The 24,575-nt window shown below is 40.4% G+C and overlaps 1 protein-coding gene across 7 annotated transcripts in view; it reads left to right on the plus strand.

The window, feature by feature from the left end:
- The window catches only part of rev1 (REV1 DNA directed polymerase), a 201,666-nt gene that overhangs the window by 142,802 nt on the left and 34,289 nt on the right, over positions 1–24,575 (plus strand). The window contains exons 20-24 of one of the 7 annotated variants that reach the window (XR_010975211.1): positions 942–1,126; positions 1,816–1,972; positions 18,049–18,151; positions 20,543–20,672; positions 23,511–23,599. Coding sequence is in view for 5 of the 7 variants with exons in the window: in XM_068033885.1 (XP_067889986.1) it covers positions 942–1,126; positions 1,816–1,972; positions 18,049–18,151; positions 23,511–23,622 (557 nt within the window). In the remaining 2 variants the exon portion in view is untranslated. The other 6 variants (XR_010975212.1, XM_068033885.1, XM_068033886.1 and 3 more) reach the window with 6 other exon arrangements.

Consider the following 24,575-nt stretch of genomic DNA (forward strand, 5'->3'; position numbering starts at 1 on the left):
AAGGACTTGGTTGTTGATCCTTTCCACCTGTAATAGTCATTAAGGTTTGAAGATGATTTGCTCAGGAGATCATTTACCTAGATTTCCAGTTGTGTTGCTACCATTTATTTTTTGTTGCGATCTAATTGATGAATTGAGTATAACTCCAAAGATTCTAGCCTTTATTTTTAACTGGTTGCCTTCTTTGGCATGGCATTTCCATGCTATCAGCAGCTTAGTAACCAGTATGTTCCTCAGAGTATTCAGTCATTCTATATGCACTTACCCTTACATCTTTCCCTTCAGAGAAAATTACATTTTAAAAAGATTGATTTCGAAACAACTGTAGAAACCTTTGAAATAAGCATGAAAATTTAAGTAGTATTAGATAATTCAGACAGTAGGGTTGACAATATGCTACTCCATAGAGAAGACTTGTACCTGTGGGTCCCCTCCCCCCTCAACAACCAAATACTGAGCTTCTGATATTAAATGTACTGCTATAGGTAGGCACCAAGTAGTGAACTGCAGATGCCTCTTGGAGAAGTTAGAGTAAGAGGAATTTTTCAGCCCCTTTTCTCCTCAGGTACCAGTCATAATCCAGTATCTTGCCCTAGAGGTAGTTCTGCTTTTGTGAGTCTGGATAGAGAATGTAGGTGGGCTGTTCAATCTGCACTCTGTTTAGCTTTACATGTGAAGTGCAGGGAGGGTGGGGGTGCGGTGATGGTGAAGAGAAAATGAGAAGGAAGAAAAATTGGATTTGATTGTTCATTGTGGTGGTGGGTTTAAAGGTTAGCAGCTTAGTAAGGGGAAAGTGGCTTGTTTATGTGAAAGGGGATAGACTTTTGGAGTGAGTAATATGGAAGTTCATTGAAGTAAGTAGTATAAATTGGTTCACAATTAGTTTCTGGATAGAAAAGGGATTCGGAGATATGGTGAAATACTATATTTTATTGTTCTAGGCATGAAGAATCCATTACTACAGTTAAAGAACACTGTTCATGAAAAATCAAAGAAACGGTTGAAGAAGAATCAAACCAGTCCCATTAAAGTTCAAAGTCCTCTTAAAAATCAATTAATTGTCAATCCACATAAAGTACTACCTGACTTAATCCGACATGAACACCAAGTCAAAGAAAAGCTGCAGGTAGTATTGTACCATACACTAAATTTGGTTCAGTAGTAAATTGTGACTAGTTTTAAACTTCCTGAATAAGGGGTTTGTTTTTTGCTTCAGTATTGAGCATTTGTTTTGTCTTGTATATAAAGATGCTAAATGTGTTCTTCCTCCTCCCATTCACTTAACCTTGTTCTTCAGACTGTTAAAAAGCTAAAAAGTACCAGTTTCAAACTCTTGACTCCAATTATCAGGAAAGCACATTTACAGAAGTTACATAAATTTTCAAGAGTTTGTTCTCTTGGTAGACAACATACAGAATCTTTTGAGTTTTTCGACAGTATTGGTAACTTTGGCACTCAGGTCCTTAATTGAGCGCTGACATGACATTACAAATCTAATCACAATTATAATGCTGATTAGAATTCAAGTAGAAGTGAGAATACAGTTTGAATTAATCTTTGACTAATACAACAACTTGCATTTATATAGCTCCTTTAGCAGAACAAAACATCTCAATTTTGCTAAGATAACCAGATTATGGAGCTAAACAGTAATGATGCCATCATGCAGCCAAGTTTTATTTTTAACTGCTGTACCATTCAGTTCTGTCAAAAAGAAGCCTTTCCATGACAGTAATTCTATCAAGTATCAAATACTTTAGTATTAGTAAACAATGTGTATTTTATTCCAAATCATTACTTTGTATTTACTTACAGGTTGATCCTGGTGCTTCCACATCAGGTCACCAAGCTAAAATGTCCTCACAACTTGACATTTGTGTTGACTCAGTTTATTTGAGAGCTAACCTCGCTGGAGCTTATGAATTGAAAGATGTAAAATTGCTTCTAAAAGAATGGGTTACAACTATTGGAGGTACGTCTGAATTATTGATATTAGCTCCCTTTTCAAAATGAAAATATTCATAAAATAGTTAGAAATAGGGAAACACATGCTAAAATGAAAGTCAACAAAGTGTATTTATATAGTGCTGTTTACATAGTTAAACTTCCCAAAGTGCTTCACAGGAGCATTGTCAAACAAAATTTGACACCGAGCCACATAAACAGATATTGGCACCGATAACTAAAGGCTTGGTCAAAGTGGTACGTTTCTGGAGTATCTTAAAGGAGGAAAGTGAGGTAGAGAGATCAAGGGAGGGAATTCCAGAGCTTAGGACCGCAGCAGCTGAAGGCACAGCTATCAATGGTGGAACAGTTAAAATCGGGAATACTCGAGACCAGATTGGAGGAGCATAGGCATCTCTGAGAGTTGTACGGCGGGGGGAGGTTGCAGGGATGGGGCGAGATGAAGCCATGGAAGGATTTGAAAATGAGGATGAGAATTAGAGGCGTTGCTGAACTGGGAGCCACTCTAGGTCAACAAGTGCAGGGGTGATCGGTGTACAGGGCTTGGTGCGAGTTAGGATATGGGCAACAGAGGTTTGGACGTGCTTAAGTTTATGGAAGATGAGAGTCCAACTAGGAGTGGAATAGTCAAGTCTAGAGGTAACAAAGACAAGGATGAGGGTTTCAGCAGCAGAGTTGGGGCAGGGGCAGAGTCAGGCATTGTTGTGGAGGTGGAAATAGGCAGCCCTACTGATGGTGTGGATATGTGGTCGGAAGCTTATGGCTGGCTCAAATACGCTACCAAGATTGCGCACAGTCTGGTTCAGCTTCAGGTAGTTGCTAGGGAGAGTGATGGAGTCAGTCACTAGGGAGCGGAGTTTGCTTTTGGTAATGAAGACAATGACATCGGTCTTCCCAATATTTAGTTGGAGGAAATTACCTGCTTATCTCGCACTGGATGTCAGACAAGCAGTCTGGCAGTTTAGATGCAGTCAAGACAGGTGGTGGTGAGGTAGCGCTGGGTGTCATCAATGTATGTGTGGAACCTGATATGTTTTTGAACGATGTCATCGAGGGGCACCAAGTAGATGATAAATACAAAGGGGCCAAGGGTAGATCCTTAGGGGCTTCAGAGATAACAGTGCAAGAGCAGGAAGTGAAGCCATTGCAGGCAATTTTTCTTATCTAAATACAGACTGCTATTGCATTCCATGTATTGAGATTATATATATTTATCCCACATTTAAACATTTGTGGAATTTTTAGCTGTAAATTTTTGGATCGATAGCTGTACCCCTTAAATATGCCAATTGGGGGTTAATGATGTAAATATGAAGAGAACTGTTACCCTCAATCACCAACCATTATGTGCATTTCCAGTGCATGTAACTGAAGCACATGAAGCTCCCACCAGAAAGAGGCAGGAGCTTTGCTGCAATATTATAAAAGGACTGAAATTGTTATTTCAATATCATTGCTCCTTCCTACCCTTTACACTAGAGATACATTATTCCCTACTTTCGCGCATATACATTGGGTATTCAGGATTGCTAAATTATTAAAGGAACATCCTGCAAGTTACAGGTATACTTTTGCATTGCTTTTCTTAATACTTTGCAGTTTTTGTATTTTTTTTGGCCAAATCAGTGATTGAAAATGATTATGGGTTTGGCCCAACAGATTTTTTTTGCTTTGTTTTGTTTGTCATCTATAAATTGGGCGAGTATCCCTGCAAAATTCCTTGTAGCTATGTAAGATTGCACAGGTGCAGGGATGCACACCTCTGTCATTACCTTTTATTCCTGCAGCTACCCTTTTGCCCTCCGTCGTAGTGGGGGGGCTCTGCTGCAAATGTCCCGACCAGTTGCAGCATGGTGAACTGCAGTGTTTTGTTTCCATGCAACACCACAGCATGCATGCAAGTAATGGACTTCTCTATACCGACTGGCAGCTGTTAAAGATTGCTTAGCACAGTCTCTAAGGACTGCAAAATTTTAAATTAGATCCACTGAGGTCTGGATCTGACCCCTCATCATTGAGGAGGGATTTATGAGCTGGCTGTCCAGGCAGACGTTTCTTGATCTTCCTCTGCCGCATGGTCCTACTGTCTTGTACTTTGCGTCATCCAGTGCATTGTTCTAAACCACAGTTTCTAAATTCCTGAGTTGATGCTTTGGAAGTTTGGAGTAAAGGGTGTTGCCTGCTGTGAGGTACTGATTTGCTGTAATTCACTGATATCCAACTGAGCTTCCTATGGCATACTTGAAGTAAGAGAAGAGGAGCCTATGTCAGATTACAAACTTTTACTTTTCCAGATGATGCATTCAGCAAAACAAGTGCGAGGGAGTTATGCTTCAATATATGCTGTGGTGCTAGTGAATGAATAGGTTGCGAAGAGCAGGAAACCCATACAAACACTGAACTGAGTCAGGTACTTTACTTCCCAATCTCCTGTTCCCTCATTGACCCTTCTAGCAAGGATCTCCTGGACTGCCCCCTCAAACAGGATAAAAGAATGGAAGTTGGAGAAGGTCTCCTTCCATGCAGGTTCTTTTCTTCTTATCACCGGTTGTCTTCTGCACCCAACAGAAGAACTGAGAAACTGAAATTGAGGAAGACATACAAGGGCAACCATACATCACATAGCCCCCCTAGTGGGCATGATTATATCAACAGGCAGCATGCAATTGCAGTAAATGGAAAGGAGGACATTTGATTAAGGATATAGGGCAATGTTACTGCTATGAAGAATACCTTACTGGATATGGTAAGTATTCAAAGTACCATAAGTCTCAGTGAGGAAGAGGTAATTCTAGTTTCTGTGCAAGTTTTGCACATAATTAGATCATTAAGGTTTTTCTAGCACCAGAGCCAGATTTACTGAAAGGTGTAGAGAAAGGTTGCAGGGCTATGGGGAAGGGGCAGGGAAGTGGCACAGATAGACCTTTCAAAATGGACCAGCCCGGGCAAAATGGATCGAATGACCTCCTTCTGGGCTGTATGATTCTATGTGAACTCAAAGAACCCATGGAGTGTACCAGTGTACATAAAAACATACAGGACCCGAGTAGACTATTTTTGTTCATCTGGCTGGCCCCAGAGTTCAAAACTAGAATGCATAATTTATTACAACAAAGAACAAAGAAAATTACAGCACAGGCCCTCCAAGCCTGCGCCGATCCAGATCCTCTATCTAAACATGTCGCCTATTTTCTAAGGGTCTGTATCTCTTTGCTTCCTGCCCATTCATGTATCTGTCTAGATACATCTTAAAAGAAGCTATCGTGCCCACGTCTACCACCTCCGCTGGCAAAGCGTTCCAGGCACCCACCACCCTTTGCGTAAAGAACTTTCCATGCATATCCCCCCTAAACTTTTCCCCTCTCACTTTGAACTCGTGACCCCTAGTAATTGAATCCCCCACTCTGGGAAAAAGCTTCTTGCTATCCAACCTGTCTATACCTCTCATGATTTTGTACACCTCAATCAGGTCCCCCCTCAACCTCCGGCTTTCTAATGAAAATAATCCTAATCTACTCAACCTCTCTTCACAGCTAGCCCTCTCTTCATACCTTTGTCCCTCAGTTAATTTTCTCATCAAAGGTCTGTCACACCCTCTTAAAAATGACTGAAGGTTATCAGCCCTGATCACCCTCCTGGGTAGTTCAGTCCAAACTATGTGAGATGGTTACATTTGATCTTTCATGCACCTTCTCTCTCATTAGATTTTTCAGTAAAAAAAAATTCTGATTGGGCCAATTATGTAACAAGTTTATTTCCTGACACCAGATAAGGTGGTTTGCGATTACTCAGTTTATTTGTATGAAACCACGTCCAAATACACAGTAGATATAGAGAAATAAACAATACTACAACATGTTTGCTTTCCCCAGATAGAGAAGAATGTTTCATCATTGTTGTACCTTTCTAATCCTGATCTCTACAAGTTGTTAAAGAAAACTCAAGATCTTCATAGGCCACTTCTCACAAAATACTGTCATTGTTGATTATCATACCATGACAAGTGTTGCTGTGGAATAACAAGTGTTATTGTGTACAAGATCCCCAGAAAGGATGTACTTCCTTCAAAACAACAGATATCAATTTACTTTTATTCTGTTCTCCATTGTTCCATCTCAAAACTACCCTGGCTAACTATTTGAAGTGACATGAATCTATATCCTGCACTTTCAGCAGGCAATTAAAGCAGTGTCAGATAATTCTTGGTGTACTTGTCCATAGATCACTGAAGGCAGCAGCACAGGTAGATAAGGTGGTTAGGAAGGCATATAGGATACTTGCCTTTATTAGCCGAGGCATAGAATTGTACGAGCAGGGAGGTTATGATGGAGCTGTATAAAATGCTAGTTTGGCCACAGCTGGAGTACTGTGTACAGTTCTGGGCACCACACTATAGGAAGGATGTGATTGCACTGGAGAGGGTGCAGAGGAGATTCACCAGGAAGTTGTCTGGGCTGGAGCATTTCAGCTATGAAGAGAGACTGAAAAGGCTAGGGTTGTTTTCCTTAGAGCAGAGAAGGCTGAGGGGGGACATGATTGAGGTATACAAAATTATGAGGGGCATTGATAAGTTAGATAGGAAGAAACTTTTTCCCTTAGCAGAGGGGTCAGTAACCAGGGGGCATAGATTTAAGGTAAGGGGCAGGAGGTTTAGAGGGGATTTGAGGAAACACTTTTGCACCCGGAGGGTGGTTGGAATCTGGAACACACTGCCTGAAGTGGTGGTAGAGGCAGGAACCCTCACAACAGTTAAGAAGTATTTAGATGAGCACTTGAAATGCCATAGCATACAAGGCTACAGGCCAAGTGCTGGAAAATGGGATTAGAATAGTTAGGTGCTTGATGGCCGGCACAGACACGGGGCAAAGGGCCTGTTTCTGTGCTGTAAAGCTCTGACTCTATGAATTCGTACCCTGACACTTCAAACCTAAAGCATCCGAGGAATTGACTTTTAACTAATTCAGTATTTCTAGCTAGATTAAAAATATCTACAAGCTATGAGTAAAATAAACCAAAAACTTTAATCAAGCCATAATCTTTCTTATATATGTTGCTATGACCGCAGTGAGATAGTTAACGTGCAAAATACAAACGCCCAGACCAATTTCAAGAATTACACGACAAGATTTCACATTTTAAGAATTTTTTAATAACTAAACTAAAAGAAATCCCCAATTAACTGAATAGCACTTTGTAAGTAGCTGATACCCCAAATTACAAAGAAAGGTATTTACTTATTAAAAATACTTGTGTACTGCACACCTAAATTATGTTACACAGTCCTTTTTGATGACAAACCCATTTGCAGTTCAAAGTCCCAATCTTCTCCCAGTTGCAATGGGTTGTGTCTTCCAGACTATTTCAAAAATCGATGTTCTCTTCACTAACTTCTCCAAGCACTTTCGACCTAGACATCCGTAGTTAAAACGTTTCCTGGAGATCCTGCTTCGCTCGCTCTCCCCCTCTCTCTCGCTCGCAACTGTTGGTTTCTTCTCTTACAGCCTACTGTGAGGCTGCAACTGCTGAGTTTCCTTCTTTCAGCCTGCCTTGAGGCCACGACCGTTGGTTCCTTTTGTTACAGCATGTTTGCCTTCCGAAAATCTGTTAAATTTATCTGAACTCAGAAGTCAATAGCTTATTGTTTTGCTCCAAAAATGCAGACTCCAGAAGTTTGGTTTCACAAAGCCATTTGAGCCTTACCATTGTTCCCAGCTGCTTACAGCTGCCTGGTGCATTAACATCTTCCAAATTACTGATTCCTTGTTTTATGACCCGAAGGTCTGGGAGGGCAAAACTGATTGTTCTTCAGGTGTTAGCCCTCAAATCTGTTTCTCTGTTGTCCTGGTAAATTTTCAGAGTGGAGCTGAGGTCACCTGACATTTCAGACTCCATCTTGAACTTCTTAAAAAAAAAATCACTTTTTAAAACATAATCATGTTACAAGCTCCAACGTTCATAACCAAATATAAGTAATTTGAACATCTTACAATCTCATTCTTGAGGATAAAGAAATCCCTTTTTGATTCCTCATTTACAATTCAACAATCCCACTATTTTAATTATTCATATTAAAGTTTTAAACTCCTCAACTGATCAGTTAATTTGTCTTGATCATATTGATTTTGTACATCTAATCTGTTCCACGCAGTCCCAGCTATAAATCCGTTTGCTGTTCAATCCATAATGGACCTTCTCTAGCGACAGTGTGCTGAAACATTATTCTCTTTCTCTACCTCCCTGTATCTTCTGGTAGTACGTTTATGGAACCAATCCCATCCTTATTTAAGCACTGCTTGAGCCCAATCTTCAAAATGATTACCTCACAGTCATGAGGAAATAATATACTTGTTGGATCAGTTACAACTGGTACAATTTCATATCACGCATTCGAGTACAATGCTTAATGTGTGACCTGAGTCACAAGTCCATTAGTGAGTTCCTCAGTAAAGAAGGCTCCATCACACGCTGTTTCCCGGACTTGACTATCTTTTGGTTGAATATCTTGTAGAATCTGAACAGTTATTGACTCACATGCCCATCCTGGGTGAAAAACACTGTAAGCATCCATAATCTGATTCCAGCACTTTGCTGCTGCTACACACTCATACTTGCATTCTTGTCTTTTGTGAACATAAGGAAAATGCAATTGCCTCAGTGCCTCAATGGTACTTGGTGTGACAGTAACATAAGATATCCCTGGGGAGGATGCCCTGTATGTGATTTGTCCATCCTTCATGACTCTTAAACCAGTGGTATTTATTGGAGCTTCTGATGGAAAGTTACCTTTAACTGTACTTCACCAGCATCCCCAGCCCATACTAGGACTAGGCATATTCCTTGGCAACCATGTAATGTTAACTGGCTGTTGTATTTTGCATTCTAGGATAAATGGTGAATCATCTTGCAAAAGCATTTAGGTTTATGACTTCAGTAGAGATGCAAAACCTTGCTCAAACTTGTCCATCATCATAGTTTCCACATAAAAGTCCAAATGTTACACATATAATTAGTAATCATAGTGTCATCATCATCGTGTCTTTACATCTCTAAATCAAGTATTGTATCCAGATTGCTTATCAGACCATTTCTGACCAGTCTCCATAGTCTTTAAATGATTAATGTGTTGCCACCTAATACTTTTATATTTTTTCCCCATGTATTGCAAAAGGCACACAGCTGGACTTAACTTATCCACAGTTGGAAAAGGTCCTCGCCATTTAGGTCTAAGCACATGATCCTTTTCCTGATGGTCTGCCACGTTGACAATGTCACCAACTTCATATTGAAAAGATCTAATCTTTTTATTAAAGTACTACTTAATTTGATTTTTTTATTTCCCAATCTTTTGGATACATACTGATTAGTAACTTGGACATGGTCAATCATATTAGCCAATTATGAGTCCCCAGTTGGTTGCTGCAGGAATGGTATTGCTGCTGTAGCAGATGATGTCCTGGGATAAATATTAGTTGTCTAACCTTTGCTTGGTAGGGTGATACTTCTGTAGTAGAGTTCAGAGTAAAGTTTGTCGCCGTTAAAAACATGAACAGCATCGTTGCCCATTTCTTGAATGATCTACATGAATCTTTTTGAGCATAAGTTCTGTTTCCCCTTTCAGCCATACCTGATGACTGAGGATGAGTTGTATGCAATTTTTGCATAATTCCCATTGCTGTAAAATCTTTCCCTGTGAAATCTGAAAATTAATCACTATCCATCTGTATTGGTAATTCCCCACCTGCAGATCACCTCACTCAATAGAAAGCGTGCTATAGTAGGCGTCATGTTAGTTCTACATGGGAATGCCTTGATCGATTTAATGAATTTGACAATCACTAAGCAATACTGTAACCCACACTTGTCCAGTGCAGGAGTCCAATAAAATCAATTTGAAGGTGAATCCATGGTCTCTTGGGGCGGGGGGGGAAAGAGAGGTGGTGGCGGAGCAAATCTAAGCAAGACATGGTTAGTATACAAAGAAGAGTTATGGTGCAGACAAACTTAATCTTAACATATTTCAATGCCCTGCTTTAAATCAGGCCACCAGGCAACCTTCATTTTTTCATTTAGAGATACAGCACTGAAACAGGCCCTTCGGCCCACCGAGTCTGTGCCGACCAACAACCACCCATTTATACTAACCCTACAGTAATCGCATATTCCCTATCACCTCCCTACACTAGGGCCAATTTACAACGGCCAATTTACCTATCACCTGCAAGTTTTTGGATGTGGGAGGAAACCGGAGCACCCGGCGAAAACCCACGCAGACACAGGGAGAACTTGCAAACTCCGCGCAGGCAGTACCCAGAATCGAACCCAGGTCCCTGGAGCTGTGAGGCTGCGGTGCTAACCTTATTCACTTCTTGATAAAGTTACCTGTGCCAAATAATGCCCCCTATCGGATGAGAATGAAACATAAAAGAAATCCTCAGTAAGCTGTGGGGTCACACTGTTTGACTTGAGTTGTGCCAAAAATAGTCAATGCTGGGAGGTTTAATACCTTTTTATTTCCTCAGCAAACAAAGCAGTTTATAACATGTATACAGATCGAGTACAGCACACATAAGCATGCACGCTTTCCTTGTACTGATTTTCGAAGCCCACTTTGTCTCACTTTATACCCTCCTTCTGCATGTGGCAGACTTGACTTTGCCGCCTTTTCCTTGATTGGCTTCCTTTAGCACCTGACCTCACCGAGTACTTGCCTTTCAGTAATTCCCATAATTTCCAGGCTGTTCCAAAGCCCATGTTATTCTACACCTAGTCTTTTTCCTTATCTCTCTGTTCTCCCCTTCTGTGTGGTTTTTATGTGAAAATTTCAATCAAGCAGCCACACCTTCAATAACTTTTCTGTCTTTCAAACCTTCATAAGAACGTATCTTCACAACCAAAGGCCGCCTTCTGGCAGACTTTCAAGTTCTAGCCACAATGCTTTACTCACTGCATTATAGTTCAGTTAAATATCTTATCTTGCAGTAATATTTTCTATTCTATATGCTAAGTTAACTTTTAAACTTCCCAGCTACCTCTCTGTTAAGGTGATTTTCTAATCTCCCAGGTGCCTCACTGCTTTTACCCCATCTTACAACATACACATACAGTAAACATTGAAAAATTGGGCAATGCATGGACTAATAGGGGCTGATATGTCCCTATCACTTTAGTATCCTTAGCTCACTTTGTAGGTTGTAGCAGTGGTGTGCCAGAGGAGTGACACTCCTTGACTTATTGGTAATGTTCAGATGTATGCTGCAGAGACACTAAATCCAACTCCTGTGGTACTGTAAATAAATGTTGGAAATACTCAGCAGGTCTGGCAGCATCTGTGGAGAGAGAAGCGGAGTTAACATTTCAGGTCAGTGACCTTTCATCAGCAGTGATGTGCTTCCATCACCCTCATAGGCAGTGAATTCCAGGTTATTACCACTCACTACATCAAAAATTTCTTCCTAATATCCCCTCATATCTCTTGCCCAAAACTTTAAATCTGTGTCCCCTTGTACCATCAGTTAATGCTAACTGCTTTTCTTTGTCTACCTTATCTAAACCTGTCATAATCATTACACCTCCGCCATATCTCCCCTCAATCTCCTTTGCTCCAAGGAGAACAACCCCAACTTCTGAAACCTAACCTTGTAGCTCAATTCCCTCATTACTGGAACCGTAATGGTAAATCTCCTCTGTACCCTCTCAAGGACCTTCACATCCTTCCTAAAGTGTGGTGACCAGAACTGAACACAATACTCTAGTTGTGACCTTACCAGAGCTCTATGAAGGTTCAGCATGACTTCCCTACTTTTGTACTCAATAGCTTTCTTTATGAAGCCCAAGATTCCGTATGCTTTGCTAACTGCTCTCTCAATAAGTCTTGCCACCTTCAAGATCTATGCACATGAACCCCCAAGTCCCTCTGTCCCTGCACACATGTTAAAACTATGCCATTTAGTATATATTGCCTCTCTCTATCCCTTCTGCCAAAATGCATCACGTCACACTTCTCTGTACTAAATTCCATCTGCCACTTGTCTGCCCATTCTGCTAGCTTATCTGTGTCCTGTTGCAGTCGATTGGTATCATCCTCACTGTTTGCCACTCCTCCAAGTTTGGTATCGTTGGCAAATTTTGACATTTGCGCTATTCCAATATTCAAATCATCTATATATATCAAAAAGTTATTGATCCTAGCACTGACCTTTGGTGAACACCACTGTTTACCATCCTCCAGTCTGAAAAACATCTATTTACCACAACTCGATGTTTTCTGTCCATAAGCCAATTTTTTTAATCCAGTCTGACATAGATCCTCCTATTCCATGAGCCTGAATTTTGTTAACCTGCCTTTTAGGTTAATTTTTTCTTTGATTATTGTTTCTAAAATCTTACCCATCACTGATGTTAAACTGACTGGTCTGCAGTCACTAGGAATATCCTTACACCCTTTCTTGAACAAGGGTGTCACTTTTCCACTTTGCAATCCTCTGGCACCTTATCTGTGGAAAAATTGGAAAATTATGGCAAGTCCTTCTGCTATCTCCACCCCTACTTCCCTTCACAACCTGAGATGTAAGCCATCCAATTTATCCACTCTAAGTATAACCAAACTTTCCATTATATCCTGCTGATCAGGTTTCACCCCATCCAGTCAGTGTCCTGTTCCTTAGTAAACACCGATACAAAGTACTTAAGTATTCTAGCCTTGCTCTTGCCTCTAAGCATATACCACCCTCTTTGTCACTAATAGGCCCCGCCTACCTCTTACTATCTGTTTACTATTTGCATCATAGAAAGTTTAAGGCACAGAAAGAGGCCACTTGGCCCATCGTGTCTCTGCTGGCTGAAAAACAATCCACCTATTCTAATCCCATCTTCCAGCATTTGGTCCGTAGCCCTGCAGATTATGGCACTTGAGGTGCGTATCCAGACTCCTGTTGAATGAGTTGAGGGTTTCTGCCTCAACTACCCTTTCAGGCAGTGAATTCCAGACCTCCATCATCCTTTGGGTGAAAAGTTTTTCCTCATCTCTCTCTAATTTTTCTACCAATCACTTTAAATCCATGCCCCCTCGTCACTGACCTCTCTGCTAAGGTGAAAAGACCCTTCACCTCCACTCCATCCAGGCCCCTCAAAATTTTGTACATTTCAATCAGACCTCCCCTCAGCCTTCTCTGTTCCAAGGAGAACAACCCCAGCCTATCCACTCTTTCCTCATAGCTGCACTTTTCTAATCCTGGCAACATACTCGTTAAACATTCTATGATCCTATTATTTACATGCCAGATGATGATTTTTGGGTGACGTTTTATGTTAACTGCATTCTATTCTCATATTTTTTGCCAGTCTTATTTTCCTCTTCACTTCCCCTCTCAACTTATTGTATTTAGCCTGGTTCTCACTTGACGAATTCACCTGACAAACATCATATACCCTCTTTTTTTGTTTCATCATATTCTGTATCTCTTGACATCCAAGGAGCCCTGGCTTTGGTTCCCCTGCCTTTCCCTCTTGTTGAAATGGACCTGGCCTGTACCTGAAACATCTCCTCTTTAAAGATCATCCATGTTCTTCCTGTCAATTTTTAGTTCCATTTTACCCTGGCTAGATTCTTCTCATCTCGTTAAAGTTAGCCCTCTTCCAGTTTAGAAGTTCTACTTCCATTGTTCCTTGCTCTTCTCTATTACTAATCTAAAACGATGATCATTCTTCCCCAAGTATTCTCCCACAGACATTGATCCACTTGGCCTACCTCATTACCCAGCACCAGATCCATCAATGCCTCTTCCTTAGTTCGACCAAGAACTTGCTGGGCAAGGAAGTTCTCCTGAACACATTTCAGAAATTTTCCCCTCCTTTCCCTTTACTCTAACATTATCCCAATTGATTTTGGCTGATTAAAGTCCCCCAACATCACCACTCTGTAGTTTTTGCACATCTCTGTGATTTCCCTGCTGATTTGCTCCTCTATCTCTCTTTCATTATTTGGAGGCCTATAGATTAAAGGCCTGCTCGGGTCTGCAAACAAAAACCCGACCCGGCCAGCGTCCTTCCATTTTTTTCCCACGCCCGACCCAACCATCAGTTAACTTACCTTCCGTTTTTCACTTTCTTGCTGATCTGCACAAGCTTAAAATAACTGTAACAAAACCACCTTTCTAGTCCAAAAATTAAATTAACAGTGGAACCACTTACCTGTGATAGAGTGTGTCCAACCCGAGCCCGAATGCCAGACCCGGAAATGCGACCTGACCCGAACCCAACACGTTGTCGGGTCCCATCGGGGTCGGATAGCAGGCCTTTACTATAGATTACCCCTAGTAGCGTGATCGTCCCCATTTTGCTTCTCAACTCTAACCAAATGGATTCTGCCCTTGCCATCTCAAGGACATCCTCTGTTTCCAATGGTACAATGACTTCCCTAATTAGGACTGCCACCACACCTCCCTTTTCTCCTTCTCTATCTTTTCTGAACGCTTTGTATCCTTGAATATTAAACGCCCAGTCCTAACCTTTTTTAAGCCACTGCATCATATTCCCACACAGCTATCTGTGCTTGTAGCTCACCAACCCTATTCACTAAACTTTGTGCATTTACAGACATGCATTCTAAACCTGTTTCTCTATCCTTGTAGTCCTCCTTAATCTGCTATCTAATATGATACTACTTCCTTCTCTAATACTATCCAACATTCTCACTCCTTTATGCATCCTGTTCCTCTTTTCTACTTCAATATGCTGGTTCCCACTGCCCCCCCACCACCCCGCCCGTTTAGTTTACAGCCTCGCTAACCACAATAGTGCACCTGCCTGTGAGGACTTTGGTCCCAGTCCAACTGAGGTGCAGCCCATTCCTTTTGCATAGGTGCCTTCTGCCCCAGAACTGGAGCCAGTGCCCCAAGAATCTGAAGCCCTTCCTCCTTACCATGCCTCAGCCACGCATTGATCCTCCCTATCTCTTTCTGTTCTTGCTGGTGCATGGCACTGGGAATAATCCAGAGATTGCTACCTTTAAGGTTCTCCCTAGTTCCTGAAAGTCTAACCGTAGAACCTCAATACCTACCCTTTCTATGTTGTTGGTACCGACATGTACCACAACTTCTGGCTCACTCCCCCCTGCAGAATATTCTCCGCTCTCTCCATGATGTCCTTTACCCTGGCACCAGGGAGGCAACACATTATGCAAGACTCTGAATGACAATTTATAAAAGGCCTGTCTGCCCCCTTAATATAGAATCTTGCTTCTAGACACAAGCTCTTCACACAGCAAGTGGATAGGATCTGGAATACGCTGCTTGAGAGTGTGGTGGAGGCAGATTCAATTGAGGTCTTCAAAAAAGAACTGGCTAATTATCTGAAGTGAAAAGGTTTGCAGGGCTGCGGTGAAAAGGCAGGGGAGTGGGACTAGGTGAGTTGTTCTTCCAGAGAGCCGGCATGGACTCAGTGGGTCAAATGGCCTTCTATGCTGTAATCATGCTTTGATTCTATCGTATGCTCTTGAAACTGAAACTTCCTTCATAAATTCTGAAATGCTGGTCCCTCATCTCAAGAACAGAAGATACTCTGTCCTTATGACAAATTGGATGGGTTGCATCTCACCCTGGTGGTGATTGTCTCTCTCACAGATTCAACATAATTTTGTGAAAGGGAAGTCATGTTTGACTAATTTATCAGAGTTCTTTGAGGAAGTAACAAGCAACGTGGATAAAGGGGAACTTGTGGATGTGGTGTACTTTGATTTCCAGAAGGCATTTGACAAGGTACCACATCAAAGGTTACTAAACAAATTAAGAGCCCTTGGTTTAGGAGGTAACATATCGCATGGATAGTGGATTGGTTAGCTGTCAGGAAATAGAGAGTAGGCATAAATGGGTCATTTTCAGGTTGGCAAACTGTAACTAGTGGAATGTCACAGGGATCAGTGCTGGGGCCTCAACTGTTTACAGTCTATATCAATGACTTGGATGAAGGGACCGAATATATGGTTGCTAAATTTGCTGATGACCCAAAGATAAGTAGGAGAGTAAATTGTGAAGAGGACATAAGGAGTCTGCAAAGGGATACAGATAGGTTAAGTGAGTGGGCAAAGATTTGGCAGATGAACTATAGTGTGGGAAAGTGTGAACTTGTCCACTTTGGCCGGAAAAATAGAAAGGCAACATATTATTTAAATGGAGAGAGATTGCAGAACTCTGAGATGCAGAGAGATCTGGCTATCCCAGTACACGAAACACAAAAAGTTAGTATGCAGGTACAGCAAGTGATTAAGAAGGCAAATGCAATGTTGTCGTTTATTGCAAGGGGAATGGGATATAAAAGATGTTTTGCTACAGTTGTACAAGGTATTGGTAAGACCAAACATAGAGTATTGTGTACAGTTTTGGTCTCCTTACTTAAGAAAGGATATAATTGCATTGGAAGCAGTTCAGAGAAGGTTCACTTGACTGATTCCTGGATAAGAGGGTTATCTTATGAGGAAAGGTTGGGTCTATATATTCACTGGGGTTTAATAGGGTGAGAGGTGATCTTATTGAAACATATAAGATCCTGAGGGGACTTGACAGGGTGGATGTTGAAAGAATGTTTCTCCTTGTGGGAGAGACTAAAACTAGGGGACACAATTTAAAAATAAGGGGTTGCCCATTTAGGACAGAGATGAGGAGAAATTTTTCTCTCGGGGTCGTGAGTCTGTGGAACCCTCTTCCCCTGAGTGCAGTAGAGGCAGGATCATTGAATGTTTTTAAGGCAGAGATTAGACAGATTCTTGACAAAACAAGGGAGTCAAAGGGTTTCGGAGGTAGGCAGGAAAGTGGAGCTGAGTCTACAAACAGATCAGCCATGATATAGAATGGTGGAACAGGCTCGAGGGGCCGAATAGCCTACTTCTACTCCGAGTTCATGTGTATGTAGAATGGGGTCTCGAGATTATGTTACTGAAGGTTTTTACAATACTGCAGCCTGAGAATTCAAATGTAGATTTTGCAGCACCAACACTTTTAGAGTTGGAGTGCACAATATTATTAGGATTGAAGATGCATGAAACTCCAGATGGTGTAAATATTTGTTTAATAATATTTTAGACAATCACATTTCTAATCAATATATAGTGTTGTGAAATGTGTACATCTTTATGATTATCCCAGGAAAAGTAAAACAGTCTGATGAGCTATGACTACTTTAAAGTCCAATACCATAGTAATTCTTGCAGCTTCACTGAATTTTACTGGTCAGATTTCCTAACTGAGGGGGAGGGGAACAGATCTTTGGTCAAGTACTACAAACAGAAATGCTATCATAGAATTTTATATGAAGCCGGCTAAGTGTATATAAGTGGTTATAAGATGAGATAAACCCAGATTTTTATTTCAGTATCCAAGAAACTGGGGTCTGAGGATATAAATGGAAATTAGTCGTAAGTATATTTGGAACAGATATCAGGAAAAGTCTTTTGGCTCGGAGTGATAAATGCTTCAAATAATCTACCCAGCAAAGTAATGGAGGCAAAAATCATTGAAATTATTCAGAATACAGTTGAACACCATGATGGGAGATTCAGTGTATCAAATTATTTTTCGTCAACCTTGCTTTTTTAATATCTTATGAAGTCATGGAGTCTAGTATAGTACTGGAAAATACAGAACTGTTTTTGAGATTCAGTCCACCTTGCCATTTTCATACACTGCTGTTCTACAAAATTTTCCTTACCCATTGCGTACCATTCCTCAGCTGGAAGAAAACAAGAATCAGCCACTAGGTTATGTATGAGTGGACTAGTCATGCCTTGCAACTATGTTAATGCGGTTGATCATGGGATGATCCAAGTTGTACCACTTAATTTGGATGCCAGAACTGTAATTTAGTGGAAGTTGGGGAGAAAATGCAAGCCACTAATTTTGTTTCATTTTTGTTTAAAGTAGCAGCTAGAATGGTTTCAGATATTTAGTGTGCTACTGGGTGTTGTAGGTGGTATTTTGAAGAATATGATGAGATGGAGAGTGCAATGCCCTTGTAAATAAAATACTGCAATTGAACGTTGATGTTTTTCTTAGCACTCAAATTTCTAATACAACATTTTTTGCATTTGTTCAGAGCCAGTGGAAGAGGACATTCTCCAGGTTGTAAAGTATTGCACTGACCTCATTGAAGAAAAAGATCTGGAAAAGTTAGACCTAGTTATTAAGTACATGAAAAGGTAATATATTTATCTGTCAAGATGTATTCAGGTGTATGTCACGTTTTACAATTTCTAGGGTAAGTGAACCTTTCAAAATAATTTTGTGCTTTTTGTTGGACTCATACTTTAAGAATAGTCTGTCTTTGCAAAACCTTTTACAATCAATGTCATAGAACTTTGTCCTTTTTGTGCATTCCCAGAACAATAACATTATTCTTGGCTGTTGAATATGGTAGGAATGTAAGTTTAGATTTTTTAAAATCTTGATATTCCTAGGTTTGAATGTATTCTGGCCATGTAATTAAATTTGCTCTTATATATAATGGATTTCTTTAATAAGCAGTTTCTTCCTCATTCACATCTATACATATCACAGGAATAAACCCACGTTGTCGGTCCAGAAAATGGCAATGGTGCAGTCTGTTAAGAGTTGCCTTCAATTTTCAATTGGTTTTGTGCTCATCAAATTGAAGGATGTTAGCATGGGAAGCACTTTCTCATTTTAGGCACCCATTGTCGGCTTCGTAGGTCAAATATACAGTAAGGTTAGATACAGAGTCAAGTTTCTGATGCTCTTTCCCAAGAGTCCATTATAGTTTGGCAATGCGACATTTTCCATTTTCCACTAATCATTCCCATGACATTAGAAATTTAGAGTCAAATTATTCCTAGTTTTGTTGTAAGTCCATACCCATTAAAAGCTAGGTTACAATTGGCAAGCCTTATTTCACATTGGACACAGCCAAAAGATAGAGGAACTTTTGTCCCATCACTCTATGGATTCAAAACCAGATCCTAGACGTAAAAGATCAGTCTACTAACCCAACTGTATCTTGACATAACTGATCTACTAACAGCAAATGTTATTGTTCCCTTCTGTATGTTATAACGATGATTGGACTACTAAGTAGCTTTTTCCTCTGTTAATAGCACGCATGGAATTATTCTTTTGATTCACAAATAGTCTTGCTTACGTCACTTGTATTTCTTTTTAATAATTAGAACTGGAAAGTTTAAAATGCCATCTGCTATGTGTTGTAATGGCCTCTGATTTCAAGTAAGGCAAAACCATGCCTGCTGCATTTGTTTCCTCCTTATTCTACACTTCAGCGTTTATGCTATCTCTTAAAAATTCCAATCCTTCCCATTGTCCCGTTTCCATCTCCAGTAAGTTATTGCTTTTCACCAAAGCTCACATTTCACCCCTTGGACTCTGTTCCTCCCTCCATTCAAATTTCCTCCTTACATTTTGTACCCCCAATTTCCAATCCAGAGGTGTACATGCTTGCTTGGTTGTGATATCCTTGCCACTTGCCTCAGCTCCTTTTGACTCAAATGATGTCGATCTTCTGTGACTAATTAACGTTATCCCGCCCGGCTTAATTCACCTTGTGTTATTTCTCCCAATTTTGTTGACTCTCAGTAACAACTTCAATTTTTGTCAACAAAATCAAATCTTAACCTCCCTTCTGTCGAAATCACCATTCCTGATGACCTTAAAATCAGTATTGGCAATGATCGTGGAGTAACTAAGATCCAGTCTTTTGCTTTCAGTAATGACTTTGAATAAATTTAGTTAGCCAACTGATATCCCTAATTGTCCCAGTAATTCATATGATCTCAGACTTTTTTCTCACATTCAACCCCAGTTCTTATACTGTATCTGTCTGCTCAGCCTCAAACTCTCCTAACATCTATCATACCAAATTCATGTAGGACACTCTGCAACAAAGTATGTTCTGTAAAACAGTCCTATCTTCTTCACATTGCAAGCTAGCCATCTGGGGCAGTCTTCAAGAATTCTTCACTGCTTCTCCCAATCCAGTTGGTACTTTTACTCTCCTGATCAATGTATCAGAGCCAGTGAAGTTATTGATATTCTAGTTGGGATGAAAGATTTCATAACTCGCTCTTTTCCATCATATCTGGTGGTGCATCTTGGTTCAATAGTGCCTGCTTATTCTGCTTTCTGTTGTAAACATTCTTCCCATTGGATGTGCCAGTTGATCAGTCTGAAGTGCCCAAGCTGTCTTTATCACTGCACGTGACATTTATAAATCCACTATCAGAACTTCTAAATGTAACTTTATTTAAAGGATATTTTATTGCTGCCTTTTCAGCAGTTGGTTAGTTTGGTTCCTTGGCAAACCTGCCTTTCATAACTTCTATGAATCCTCCTTTCCACTATTCTTTCATCCCAGTGGTGCATTTGCCACTTCCCCTAAAGAAAAGTAGACCTTTTTGACTAATTTTCTTTCTTTCAACCCTTTAGGGAAGAATCTTCCCGCATTCTGTTTCAGTGTTGTGACCAACATCAAGTTTTATTCTTACCAGATCAGTCCAGTTCTCTGTCTTTTAGTCTGCAAGTATTCCCTCAGTGCTGACAGTATTACATTTGTCATCCTCAAGGAGTGCCTTCAAACTTACTCTTGTCGTATGCTAATAATCTACAACCTACGGGCTTGAACTTGCCGAAAACTTGTGCCATAATCTACAGCGTACACCATTATCATGGTGCAGAAGTTTCAGAAAATTATGTGTAAGTGACTCATGCCATTATATACGCCACTCCAATTTTTCTGGCACTTTTGTGCTGCTTCACAGGGACCCTTGCAACAGTTGTTGAACAGCTAATTATCATAGCTGCACCCCTCTATTAAAATTGATGGCTGGTTTGAGCTTGCTGAATTAATGCCACTGTTCACCACAGCCACTTAGACCATTACACAGTGATGCTGAAGGCTTCAGAATGAGTAAAGTATTTAATAAATCAGGTTGGCTGGGATGAAGATTTTTACTGACTTATTCTAGGAGCATCATTGAAATCTTAAACCTCAGTTAAGTAACAAAGTAAGTGCTTTGACAGTCAGGCATGGCCCTCTCCAAAGCCTTTGGTATGGAGTGGCAGCATGCACCTGTAAATTAAGTTGCTATTATCTAGCTTCCCAGCAAAGCTATCTTTCTCATTATTACCTTGTTTCCTTTCAAATTGCTGTGTCTGTTCTATGGTTACTGGCTCATCCCCTGACTCTTTTCCCAAGACTTCCCGAGGCTCTGCCCTTTCTCCCACGTTGTCCACTCACCTATGTTCCTCCTTCATATCCGTGACCATGTCCACTCACCTTTTTCTGGCGATTCCACTCTATATTTGTCAACTTTCTTCAAATTAAATGCCCTTCTTGCACACATGCAGGAATTTTATTTCTTCACTTCTCAGATATCATTTCTTCACGTCCAGTTGACAACTACCACCTTTTAGCTATGGTGGCTCAAGCCTTAATTCTCCTCCATCTATCAACATTCTTGACCACCTCCAAATTCACCAGAATGCATATGGCTCCTGCATCGCTAAAGCTTCCTCCAATAAGCTTGATTTTCTCTTCCATGCCATAACTACTTTTTCCCCTCAACTCAACTCGCTATAAAGCCCAAGTCCTTGAATACTGCTCCCATATCTGGGAAGGCTCTTGGACTTTGGCATCAACATGCTGGGAGTTACCATTGACCAGAAACTTAACTGGACCAACCACTTAAATACTGTGGCTATGCGAGCAGGTCAGTGGCTGGGAATTCTGCAAAGAGTAACTCACCTTCTGACTTCCCAAAGCCTGTCCACCATCTACAAGGCACAAATCAGGAATGTGATGGAAGACTCCCCATTTGCCTCAAGAAGCTTGATACCATCCAGGACAAAGCAGACCACTTGATTGACACCCCATTGACCACCTTAGACTTTCACTCAGTCCACCACCAGTGCAGTGGCAGCAGTGTGTACCATCTACCTTCGACAGCACTTTACAAACCCGTGGCCTCTACCACCTAGAAGCTCAATGACAGCATGGGAGCACCACCACCTGCAAGTTCCCCTCCAAGTCATACACCATCCTGACTTGGAAATATATCACCTTTCCTTCACTGTTGCTGGGTCAAAATCCTGGAACTCGCTCCCTAACAGTACTGTGGGTGTACCTACACCCGTGGACTGTACTGCAGTGGTTCAAGAAGGCAGCTCACCACTATCTTCTCAAGGGCAATTAGACAATGGGAAATAAATGCTGGTTTTGCCAGTGAAACTCACATCCCAAGAAAAAAGAACTATGGACGTGATGCAAGAGAAAGCTTGAAATTCGATGCATGATCCCTCTCTTACCTACAACTATGACTAGTGCTCCTGTGAACTTTCTTTTCTTGTTGCTTTTAAATTCCAAATTATATAGGCTCTAATCATAATTGGAGATCTACCCCATCATTGTTTTTACAATTTTCAACTTTGCTGGTGTCGTATGATAAGCCTTGGACCTTCACCGTGGTTTCTCAATAGACTAAAATACTTTTTTTTTTAAAAAGCCTGCTTACACTGTTCGTTATAAAATGGATATAGGTGAAATCTGTCAGATGTTTTTGGATTACTAGAATTAAGAAGAACTCCAGCCCCGTAACTATCCAGGCAGTGAGGTAGGTGGAATAAAAACAGGAAGTGCTGGAAATACTCAGCTGGTCTGGCAGGATCTGTGGAAAGAGAAACAGAGCTAACGTTTCAGGACTGTGACCTTTCATCAGAACCCGGTTAAACTTTCTGTTTTTATTTCAGACTTCCCATATCTGCAGTGTTTTGCTTTTATTTTAGTGAGGTAGGTAGGCTGCTGTAATAACTGGTGTTACAGCATTGGCTGATTTGCATAACTGTTGAGGCACCAATGCAACAACCACCTACATTTGTATGGTACTTTTAACATAGAAAAATATCCCATAGTGTATCTCAGTAGCATAATAATAAAGAATACCAGAGAGACTTGGTCCAATGTGGGATGTTAACTGTCTTCCACTGCAAGGCAGTGCCATTCAGAAATAGCAGTGGATAATGTCACTCGCAGATAGTGCTTTGTTTTACAGTTTCATGTACTGTAATTGACCAGCTCTGTTGTTTTGTCTCACATTAGATTGCTGGTACAGTGATGGCATGATCCTCTTTTCTAAGTGGCAAAAACAAGTAATTCCAAAGTAACACAGTTTTGATAGAAACCCTTGGATTCTGCTAAACATTCAATACCTTTCAGTATTGAAAATATTCAGCATGTCATAAAGCACTTAGGCAGATAATAGAGGAGTCAACATTTTGGGTGCAGGTCCACAGTTGAAACATTTTTCTTTGCCATCCATAATCTGACGCGTATAAAAAAGGTGCTGCAGTAAGTTTTTACATATATATGTTTGCCATCCTAATTTGGTGTATCTTCTATTTTATGCTGCATCAACATGCAATATACAAGTGTTACATTCAGCCACTGTTTACCACAGTGAGAGTAATGCAAGTAAAATTGTACTTACTTTCATAACACAATGTTCTGAGAGCAATGTATTTGCTGTTTTCTGACAGGCTAATCCAGCAGTCGGCAGACTCCCTGTGGAACATGGCTTTTGACTTCATTCTTGACAATGTTCAAGTTGTAATGCAGCAAATCTATGGAAGCACGTTAAAACTTACATGAAAAGACAACGCTAGTGATATTTTTAAAATCTAATACACTGGAGCCTGGAGCTCCCATCTTGTGCCATAAATCCTTTGTGAAGCTCTTAAAATTTGCATGGTAGAAACACATTGTGTTTTTATGAAAGCATTTCTGATATTGAAAATACATTTTGTAGGTTTTTTTCTTGGCAGAAATTGTGTGCCAAATTCTTGTTGGAGTTGCATGTAAATAATTGTGTTGTAAAAAGTATCATGTATGTAGAATACATTGTATTTACAAAAATGTTGTTTATAAAGTTTGTTTTTTAGTGTTTACTTCTATTTAATAAAAAATGTTTGTCGTGAATTTATAACATTTAGACTAAATTCATCTAATTTTTTAACGAGGAAATTAAAAGATAGAGTATATCGGCATTTCAAACACAAGTTACCAAAACTGTTGATACAATATTTCTGTCAGTAATATTGTTCAGTGAAAGTAGTTGGTGGCTACTGGGTAAATCCTACAGCTCACAGACTGAGGAACATTTTACATATTGCCTATAATAGTGAGCATCTATAATTTAGTTGCCTCAGCAATGGTAAACCAACACTGTGAACGAATACAAATGAAGCAAAAAAATTAGTAGGAAACATTTAACAGGGTTTGAAAACAAACTGAAATTTAAAGCTTGCCCATTTTCTTTTTTTTAAATCCACTAACCACCTAGGGTTGTTTACTGCTCACTAGGCTACAATTCACACAAACTCTCACTGAGTGCCAGTATTGCCCCTCAGTGCTCCACCATTCACTAAGATCGTGGCTGACCTTCATCCTCAACTCCATTTTCCAGCCGATCCCTATATTCCTCGATTCCCTTAGTCCAAGATTTAGCAATCTCAGCCTTAAATATACTCAATGACTAAGCATCCACAGCCCTCTAGCATAAAGAATTCCAAAGATTCATAACCCACTGAGTGAAAAAATCTCAT

Source organism: Heterodontus francisci, chromosome 6 (genome assembly GCF_036365525.1).
Source record: "Heterodontus francisci isolate sHetFra1 chromosome 6, sHetFra1.hap1, whole genome shotgun sequence".
Classification (NCBI taxonomy): domain Eukaryota; kingdom Metazoa; phylum Chordata; class Chondrichthyes; order Heterodontiformes; family Heterodontidae; genus Heterodontus; species Heterodontus francisci.